The 11,087-nt window shown below is 45.2% G+C and overlaps 1 protein-coding gene across 1 annotated transcript in view; it reads right to left on the bottom strand.

The window, feature by feature from the left end:
* Positions 1-5,836: 5,836 nt before the first annotated feature.
* gss (glutathione synthetase) overlaps positions 5,837-11,087 on the bottom strand; it is a 56,589-nt gene continuing 51,338 nt past the window's right edge. The window contains exon 13 of the mRNA XM_078236853.1: positions 5,837-10,004. Coding sequence (XP_078092979.1) covers positions 9,881-10,004 — 124 coding nt within the window. The 3' untranslated portion in view covers positions 5,837-9,880. The remainder of the gene's footprint in view (positions 10,005-11,087) is intronic.

Here is an 11,087-nt window from a genome sequence, read left to right as displayed (position 1 = left end):
CTCCATAGTGCAGAAGGAGGCTGTTTGGCCCATTAAGCCTGCTTGGACCTTCCAGCTGCAATCCCACCCAGCCCCTGTCCCTGTTGTAGCGGGATCTTTCTTTTTACTCCACTTGCGGGCCGGTATTTGGGGGTTCTGCCGATAGCTGTGAGTGTCTCTCTCCCACAAATTTCAAAGGATCGGGGAATGCCGCACTGGGCTAACTCCGCAGGAGAGAGAGCGCTGAACCAGGCTCACCGTTTACACCTGACCGGTAGCCTGATCCTTATATCACACAGCTATACCAGAACCACCACCAAGGCCCGAGTGATTCTCTCCCTTGTCGGTGGAATAATAGCCACCCGGTACCCACACCACTCGAGTGGGTTCCCAAGAGAGAGAAACAGAGAGACTCTGATCCTTTATCTCCTGACCAGCAGTCTCCCTGGAGTGAGCGGGTTCGAATAGCTCAGATCACCCTGGGTTCTGGACTCCGGATTTATGGTAAGGGATATTGAACCTGTGACCTCGCCAGAGTGCGTCGATGAGAGAACAAGAGGCAAGACGAACTCCAAAACAAGTTTCAAACTTACAGTGATTTATTTAACAATAGAATCAACCTCTCCAATGCCACACCACACATGAATAAAACTTATGCTTTATGCTATCACTATGGGAGAAATGCTAACGGACACAAGTAAAATCTTACTTTACACAGTTCAAACAAGATTACTGAACTTTAAAATTACAATACATCACCCCTCCCCTTTCCCTCAACCCCTATCCTATCCTCGGGAGCTTCACAAGGTTGACTGGGATACTCGCAATCCGAAAAGGGGTTCCTTTGTGGTCGGCTCGAATGTCTTAGTGCAGGCTCGAAACTGAAGAGAGCTCGATCCTGCTTGTCCTGTTTCTCAGCTTGCGATTCTGGAAGAGGGCTTGTCTGCTTGTCTGCTTCTCTTGCTCTTGACTTCTGCCTTGAACCTGTATCTTTTAAGTCTTGACTTTTCAAAAGGGTCCGATCGACTCCGCCCCCGTAGATGCTTTCACAGACGATGGGCTTTCGATCACCCGCAGTCTTGGTTTAAATTGAGTCAAGTCCAAAGACAAAAGGCTGAAACTGCCTTGATTGATATTTTAATGTCCTTTTGATGTCCCTCCGGAGCTTCCTGAACGGTATCCCATTAGTGGGATGGGTCTTTCTTGTCTTCTGGGGATGGGCCGATTTCCATGGCCATTGCCCCCCGCTGATTTGTTTACTTATTCGTCTGCTGGTCTCTATCTGCCTTTGTTCCAATGATTAGATCACAGGTGTGTCTGCCTTTCTACTTCCACTGGCCGCTTGTATATTCAAGGCTGGCTCACACCTTTCCTTATCCCAGTCCGAGGCCGGCTATGCTTGTCCTGCCGAGCCTTCTGGGAAGCTTTCCATCAGGCAGTAGCCAGAGTTGGAGACTTTTAAACTGTCAAGATTTCTTCTGAGTCCTTTAACGTATGGAGGATTGCCCTGAAACTTACACTGTAACCCCATGTATTTAGAGAAGGAAATGAGAGAGTGCAGAATGAAGTTTTAGAAGCAGAGAACGAGAGTAAAAGATAGAATTAGAAGGTATGCTGGGCACAGCTTGCCCGAAGTCGCCTCCCTCCATCACCATCTTGGATGATGGTGAGTGAGTGAATGAACCCAATCCTCTCCATGTTGAAGTCACATTTCCACTATTCCCATTTCACCATATTCCCACGTGGCTATTTGTGCTTGTAACTCACCAACTTTACTAACTGAACTTTGTGTGTTTATATACATGCATTATAAATCTGTCTTTGTACACTGCATAGTCTTTCTTAGCTTGTATCTATCTAATCACAGAATCATTGAAACATAGAATCATAGAATCCCTACAGTGCAGAAGGAGGCCATTCGGCCCATCAAGTCTGCGCCATCTCAGCATCTTACCCAGGCCCATACACCCCTCCCCTCACCCCCATAACCCTCCCAACCTGGGACATTAAAGGGCAAGTTAGCATGGACACATCTTTGGAGCGTGGGAGGAAACTGGAGCACCTGGAGGAAACCCATGCGGACACGGGGAGAATGTGCAAACTCCCCACAGACAGTGACCCGAGGCCGGAATCGAACCTGGGTCCCTGGCGCTGTGAGGCACAGTAAGAAGTCTCACAACACCAGGTTAAAGTCCAACAGGTTTGTTTGGTAGCAAATACCATAAGCTTTCGGAGCTTGCTGCTCCTTCAGCTGTGAGGCAGCAGTGCTAACCACTGTGGAACAAGTTCCTTCTCTTTTATTGTCCAACACTCTGACTTTATACACCTTATTCCTCTTTGCTGTTTCTATCTGCTGATGTCCATACTCCTGCCAATTTAGTTGAAACCATCCCCAATAAGACTGCAGCAAACCTCCCCATGAGGACATAGGCTGAGGTGTAACCCCCATCCCTTTCGAATAGGTTCCTCCTGCCCCAGAACTGGTGTCAGTGACCCCAAGAATAATCCCTTCCTCCAGGTCCGACGATTTAACTTCCTCCCTAGCTCCTGAAAATCTATTGGCAGGACCGTAGTGCTGCCCTCTCTGTGTCACTAAAGTATATTGAGATCTTGGCCCATTAACCACTAGTGGTAACCACTAATAGTGGTATTATCGCTAGACTATTAATTCAGAAACTCAGCTAATGTTCTGGGGACCTGGGTTCAAATCCCGCTACAGCAGATGGTGGAATTTGAATTCACTAAAAAATATCTGGAATTAAGAATCTACTGATGATCATGAAACCATTGTCGATTGTTGGAAAACTCCATCTGGTTCACTAATCTCCTTTAGGGAAGGAAATCTGCTGTCCTTACCCGGTCTGGCCTACATGTGATTCCAGAGCCACAGCAATGTGGTTGACTCTCAACTTCCCTCGGGCAACTAGGGATGGGCAATAAATGCTGGTCAGCCAGCGACGCCCATGTCCCATAAATGAATAAAAAACATAGGGGATCCAGCAGTGGTGGGAATAAAGAGGTTTGCCAAATCTTTCAACCCTCATTTGATTTTTAAAAATGCATTAGCTTTAGATAAAAGCTTATATGCAAAACTGAGTAATTTAAACTGGGTTTCACAGCAGCCCCCGCGTGGAATAGAGATGTTAAAGATAAACAGACAACATCGCCACCTGCTGTACAAATCAAAACCTGCGGAACTCAACAGGTAAGGAAGGGAACACATTTAGTGTGGCAGAACATCCAATAGCATTTTGCTGGAGTGTGTTCAGAGAGTTGACATGAGGCCACATGAGGCAATGTTAGAACAACTGATGAAAAGCTTGGTCAAGAGGGAGGTTTAATGAGCGTCACCAAAATTGCTACAAGTGGATAGTGAAGAAGGTTATCTAACACGATATTGATCAACTGGGCCAGTGGATGGAGGAATGGAAGGAAGATGGAGTTTAATTCAGATAAATGTGAGATGTTGCATTTTGGTAAGAGAAACCAGGGCAGGACGTCCACAGTTAATTGGTAGGAGCGCTGGGGAGTGTTGTCGAAGAGAGGGTCTGAGGGACGCAGGTACGTAGTTCCTTGAAAGTGGCATCACAGGTAGACAGGGTGGTGAAGGAAGCCTTTGGCACACTTGCCTTCATCGGTCAGAGCAGGGTACAGGAGACATTATGTTACAACTGTACAAGACATTGGTGCAGTCATATTTGGAGTATTGTCTACAATTCTGGTCACCCTGCTATAGGAAGGATGTTATTAAACTGGAATGGGTGCAAAAAAAGATTTACAAGGATGTTATCTTTTCTTCCCAGAGCGTAGGAGGATGAGGGGTGACCTTATACAGGTTTATAAAATCATGTGGGGCATAGATAAGGTGAATGGCCAAGATCCTTTCCCCAGGGTAGGGTAGAGGGCATAGGTTTAAGGTGAGAGGGGAAAGATTTAAAAGGCACGTGAGGAGCAAATTTTCCCACATAGAGGGTGGTGCGAATATGGAATGAGCTGCCAGAGAAGGTGGTAGAGGTGGGTACAATTACAACATTTAGAAGATATTTGGACAGGTACATGGATAGGAAATGTTTAGAGGGATATGGGCCAAACGTAGACAAATGGGACTAGTTCAGTTTAGGGAACCTGGTTGGCATGGATGAGTTGGGCCGAAGGGCCTGTTTCCGTGCTGTATATCTCCGAGTGTCTTATCAGTCCAAGCCTGAATATTGTCCATGTCTTACTGCATATGGTTATGGATAGCTTCAGTACGAGACCCAAATATTGCAATCATCACTGAACATCCCGATTTCTGACCTTATGATGGGGACGCAGCTGAAGATAATTTGGCCTAGGATACTACCTTGAAGAACTCTTGCAGTGATGTCCTGGGACTGAGATGATACAGCTCAAACAACCACAACCATCTCCTTTTGTGTTAGGTATGACGCCAACAAACACTGGATAGTTTTTCTCTTGATTCCCATTGACTCCAAGTTTTGCTACGTCTCTTTGATGCCAGTCAAACATAGCCTCGATGTCAGAGGCAGTCACTTTCACCTCACCCCTTGAGTTCAGCTCTTTTGTCTATGTTTGGACAAGGGCTGTAATGTTTTGAGGTCAGGAGTTGAGGGGCCCTGTCAAAACCCAAACTGAGCGTCAGTGAGCAGGTTATTGCTGAGTAAGCGCCACTTGATAGCACTGTCGACACGTTCCATCGCTTTGGTGATGATTAGGAGCAGACTGATACGACGGTGACTGCTGTACTGAACATAGCTGGGCAATTTTCCACATTGCCAGGCAGATGTCAGTGTTGTAGCTGGACTGGAACAGCTTGGCCAGGGGAATGGCGAGTTCAGGAGCTCAAGTCTTTGGTACTATTGCCAGGATATTGTAAGGGACCTGTGGAGTGAATCAAAATCAGCTAAAGACTGCCATCTATGATGCTGGGGCCTTCAGGAGGGGACAGAGATGGATCATCCACTCAGTCTTACCATCTCTGAGACCCCCACTATTGACATCCTGGCGTTACCATTGACCAGAAACTGAACTAGCCTTCTAAGTATTAACCATATCAATATTGTGGCTACCAGAGCAGGTCAAAGGCTAGGAATCCTGCGGTGAGTATCCTCACCTCCTGATTTCTCTGGCACTGGTGAACCAGATGGGTTTTTAATGACAATTGTTTCATGGTCATTATTGCTGAGACTAGCTTTTTAATCCGAGATTTTATGAACAGAATTTAAATTCCAACAGCTGGCGTGGTGGAGTTCGAACCCAAGTCCCCAGAGCACTATCCTGGACCTTTGGACTAGTAGTCCAGTGACATCATCATAAATGTCAATGCCACTCTCTCCACCACCAACACCACCCCGCCAACAAAACATGCTTGGTTTAGCCTTAATGTAAAAACTGGAATTGTCCAATGTTTTACCCAGATAGAAAGCTAATGGGATAGTTTAGCTAAGGTTCATTGCACGAGGCTTTCCTGAAACTTCATAACATTGCCCGATTAGGAATGAGAAAAGAGAACTAAACACACACCAGTTTCCTCAGCACTCACCTATGACTTTACAAAGGACAAAACTAACAAAGGTTGTAAATCAATGTATTTATTAATAAGTCCAGAACAATTTTTCATATATAAAATAGCCAACATTTTTCATTTGAGAATCTGAAACAGTGAAGACTACGCCATCTACTCTGCCTCCATCCACGCACAGGGTTCCAGCGTGACCTCTGTTAGAATTTACAGAGGCAGCACCTAGTTACACCTACTTTATACGGCAGAAAGCAAGTTTGATCAAAATTGCAATTTGCGTTTATTTCAGACAGAGTAAATTTTCAGCAGATTTTGTCCCACACGAGTTTTTTTTTTGAGAATGGAGGTGAAGGAGCTTGACAGGAATGTAGACGAGAGTGAAACAGAGCAGTGCGATTTCAATTTCTCACTTACTGGCAGAAAGGCCAGTGATGCAGCAGTGAAATATTGGTGGAGTTGTCACAGAAACATAGCAATGTCCCACAATCAATTTCCCATCCCAGAAGGGCAGTACATCACAGGGAAGAACAGGCAGAGTCCAGCAGGGTGCAAAAAGAACTTGCATTCACATAGCATTTTTCACATCAGGATGTGCCTGTGGGTTTCACATCAAATTAAGTACTTTTTGAAGTGCATTCAAGATACATTGCACTAAATTATATGTGTATATATATATATATAAAAAAGAATCAACATTAACAGAGGGTGGAATGGTAGAATTGTACAGAGATACATTTTCAACACCTTTCTATTTGCAACCACACGTCAACTTTGGCTGAGAGGCAACGGAGTTCAGCATTAACCAAGATGACTATCAGGAGTACACAATGACATATCTACAATTCATCTGAACCCATGCCTCATTCTTCTCAGAAATATCACAGAAGTGCTTCACATTTAGTCTGAAGTGCACTGAGTGTTATTACCGGGGAAAACGCAGCTGATATCTTTCACACAGCAAGATGATAGAAGGAGAACAACCGGTTAATATGTGTACGTGGCAGTGGGCAAGGGGCTCGAGGGGCTGAATGGCCTACTTCCGCTCCTATTTTGCATGCGGTCGGCACGACTGACTCTGAACATGAAACGAACACCAAGCACCAACTAAAATAAAAGCAAAATACTGCGGATGCTGGAACCCGAAACTAAAACAGAAAAATGTTGGGAAAACTCAGCAGCTCAGGCAGCATCCGTGGAGAGAGAAACGGAACCAACGTCGAGTCCGTTTAACTCTTCATCTCGAAGCAGGGGTTATTGGAGAGCTGGCAGCAATTTCGAGCCTGGCCAGCTGTGTCCTTCAGGTTAATGAGAGTGACCCTATCACCACACTCTCAGAGTTCAGCTAACTTGACGATGACCAAGGTTTGCTTCATTTAAGAACTACTCCACAAGACCGTACTCAGGGTATGTATTTTTGATGAGGCAAATAGGCAACTGGAGAGAAAAGAGAAGACTGAGGGGGTCACCGGACAGAGATCGAAGATAATGAAGGAGTTTGGTAAGTTGGATGTGGAGAAAACATTTCCGCTGCTGGCGTAGAACCAAAACTGGAAGTCATAAATCTACGAGTCGCTAACAAATCCAAAGAGGAATTATTAGAAACCACTTTACCAAGAATGGCGAGACGTGGAACTCACTCCCGCATGGAATAGTTGATGAAAATAGAGGCATTTATGAAGAAGATAAACACTAGGGAGAAGGAAGCAGAGGGTTAAGCTGTGAGGGCGAGATGAAGAGGGATGGGAGCAGGTGTGAAGAGTCAACAAGTCAGTTGATTAGATCATAGAATCTTGGAAACCCTACAGTGCAGGAGGCCATTTTCGGTTCATCGAGTCTGTACCAACAACATCCCCCCAGGCCCTATTCCCACAACCCCACAGATTTACCCCGCTAATCCCTCTAACATCCCGGGACACTATGGGCAATCTAGCATGGCCAATCATCAACCTAACCCAAGTCAAATGGCCCATTTCAGTGCTTTGTGTGTGGGTAAATTTTACACAGGACTTTGGGCTATAGCAGCGAATCCAGATGCGCAGATCACACCTCAGAAAAAGGTTTGAAGCATTTATGACCCACACACCAATGATAAAATTCCTCCTCCAAACACTAGGTTTGTTCAATAGCTCAGGCAGTGTGTGACTGAGTGATACAAACAAGATCGCAGGTTCAATGGGGCTGTTGTGTGCCAGATTAGCTAATCTCACCTCAACTAGCGCAGGGGAGTGACAACACAGGAAGACTAAAGGAAATTACAATCGAGTTTCTACACCAGCAAGCTCTGCTCGAAAGTGTAGGAATATACCGAGGGAGATTAGGCTTAGTTTTAAAGCAATCTCCTTTATGGTGCAGCTGAAAGGTTATACCGGTGCCCGCAGAACCAAACTCCAGCCTGCCAGTGAGTTCAGGACAAGGAAAGATTATTTAAAATTTATTTCTATAAACAGCAGGTACAGAGAGACTTGGGCGTTTAAACAGTTGAAGGGGGGGGGGGGGAAGGGCAAGTTGACCAGGCTGCCTCAGGAAAGATGTCAAGGCCATGGAGAGGATGCAGAAGAGGAGATTTACTGGAATGCTCTCAGAAATGAGGGACTTGGGATTTGCGGAGAGACTGGAAATCATTCTCCAGCGAGCAGAGTAAAACAAGGAAACAAGGAAAACGGAGGTTTTGAGGATTAAGAGAGGGGGCAAATAAGGAGAAACCCTCTCCATCGGCAGGGGTGCCAGTAACCAGAGGAGGCAGAATTCAAGTAATTGGTTAAAGGAGAGCGAGCTGGTATGATCTGGAATGTACTTCCTAGACTTCCTAGGAAGCAGATTCAATCGTCAGTCTCAGAAGGGAATTGGATAAATACAATAGACTGAATAGTCTCTACATGAGCCTTGTGCCTGCTCTGCACCCATGCTTGATGGCGCTATGAATTGGCTATACTGAAAATACTTAAATTTGCAGCCCGAGATTACTTTTAAGAACACACAGTTATAATCTGCGGTCATTTTTGCATTGCGATCTTGATGTTAATGAACTGGAATCCAGAGGGGAGGAAGAGCAGTCAGCAGTATACGCACAAACAAACAGTGAAACTGACCCCCTTCCAACCCACTGATGGGATACCTGAGGAATTTACAACATCTTTATGGAATTAATGAACTGGCGGCTGCTCAGAATGTTAAGTGGGAGAAACGAAACTTGCCTTGCATCATGTGGCTAACCAGGTAAACGACCAGAAATCACACGAGTTAGACCCCAGTCTCTGTCTCATTTAGTTAATCCCCTGCTCTGCTCCTACTGTGTGTTTTTAAAGCCTTTATGTATCACCTAGAATAGTGGATGAATACAAAAGAGACTTCAGCTTCCACAGCAGGCTGGGGCATGTTTGGTTGGATGTACAATTTCAAATTGCCTCCAATTTAAAAGACCACATTTACAAAAGTTTACGCTTAACTTGAACAGCTTGCTGTGTGACTCGAGTCACTCAGCTTAAATTACTGACTAATTCAATTGTTTTGAGTGCAAATAAAAAGAATGCCATGAATAATCGTTTTACACCGAGTTACCCAGGCTGACGAACCGCAAGGATTAGGGATTAACTGAAAAATAAATTTAGTTCTGCTGGTAGACCACATAACAGATAGCAGAGCTGTGATAGCCAGACTTCGCTGCGTCCCCAACATATCAACTCACCGTATGACAGAATCTTGAGTGAATAGCCAGCAGTATATTTGATCCAGTCAAGTCAAATGCAGGCTGGGAGACACGAACGCTGGGAGACAGCCAGCTATTTCTCCCAAAGAAACATCAGAAGGAAGAGAGGCTGTTGAATGACTCACTCACAATTTGCTGTCAGCTTTCACTCCCCCGCCCCACGTCCCTCCGAGGAAAAGAAATCTTCAAGTGGCTGATGGAAAGGTCCAATGACGTAGCGGGGGAAGGAGACGTGCTTCCGAATTAACACTATCTCAAAAATTATTCTTTTCTATTCTGACGCCAAAAACCCAGTGAAACAACTGCTGGAACTTTATTCTCCAGCTTTGGACTGTCTTCATAGAATCCTTACAGTGCAGAAGGAGGCCATTCGGTTCATCAAGTCTGCACCAATGACAATCCCACACAGGCCCTATCCCTTGATTCTCTTGGTCCTTTTTGTCCAAAATTGGAAAGTGATGAACCCTTCACTACATTTTTGGTGATGAATATCTCACTCTGTGCACATTTCCCACACGCCGCCCACCCGCCCCCGCCCCGACCTGATTTTAGCTCGAGCAAGGGGATGTGGGGGTGGAGAAAGGTGCAAAAGAAGAGGTTTCTGTTGAACCCCTGCAATTTTAATGCTGCACACTGTACACACGCTGGGACATACACCTTAGGAGATCTGTGGTTCAGATAAGATAGGGTGTATCCAGGACTGCCACGCCAGCAGACACTCCTCCATCTGCAAACTCCGTGCTCTTGGTGCGAAGCAGGTGGCCAGGGCTTTCATTCATGACCAATTTCCGACACTTCCTACAAGATAGAAGCACAAAGACTGAGTTAACCAAAAAAGAATGGGCACAAATCACACACAAGCTCACACAACACCCAAAATACAGTCTCACCATCACACATTCTATTTCTCATCTCCCCCAACATCCTCTCTTATGATGATGTTGACTCCTCTGTGTGAGAGTACCAGGTAAACTCCTCTTCCCCATGCACACAACCGCTTCCCAAAATTGGCTGAGAAGAGATGGGGCACTGTATGGCCCCAGGGATTTAGTGAGTACCGCACTGCAACCCAATAAACCACTCTCGCCACGCCGCGCTCTTCATAGAATCCTCAACAAAGCAGCTTAGCATTTCTGTTCCGCTCACTGATTGGGAGTTTAATATTAAGCTGCTTGCTGAATACTTGGAAGGTCTGTCATTTATTTCATCTCTTTTCATTTGCACCCAGACAGGCAAAAATAGGTTTTCATTGAAAGAAAAGCACGAGGTGGCACGGTGGTTAGCACTGCTGCCTCACAGCACGAGGGTCCCGGGTTCAATTCCCGGCTTGGGTCACACTCTGTGTGGAGTTTGCACGTTCTCCCCGTGTCTGCGTGGGTTTTCCTCTGGGTGCTCCGGTTTCCTCCCACATTCTGAAAGACGTGCTGGTTAGGGTGCATTGACCCAAACAGGCACCGAACTGTGGCGACTAGGGGAATTTCACAGTAACTTCATCGCAGTGTTGATGTCAGCCTTACTTGTGGCACTAATAAATAAACTTTACTTTGTATCATTGCTGCGATTCCTCACCCTGATATCTGTCACAAGAAACACACCAGAAGCCTCAAAAACCTCTTTTCATGTACAGACAGTAATATCTACATTTTAACATCTAAAATGGACAGGAACATACATTAGCCCAAGAGCAAAAAAAATTAATTAATCACTGACAAAAACATCAAAGCAGTTAACAGTGTTTTATTTGTTCCCATTATTTTGCACTGAAATCCTTGTGTTTACTGTCTATTCCGCACTAACTGAGAGTAAATAGAACTTTGTTACACAAAAAGTAATTGAACCTTATTGAAAAACTTCCAAATCTCTCAAGTTTGAGGAGTTAAT

This window comes from Mustelus asterias, chromosome 20 (genome assembly GCF_964213995.1).
Source record: "Mustelus asterias chromosome 20, sMusAst1.hap1.1, whole genome shotgun sequence".
Lineage (NCBI taxonomy): Eukaryota > Metazoa > Chordata > Chondrichthyes > Carcharhiniformes > Triakidae > Mustelus > Mustelus asterias.
The sequence above is the reverse complement of the archived record's forward strand: the minus strand, read 5'-3'. Positions and strand labels throughout refer to the sequence as shown.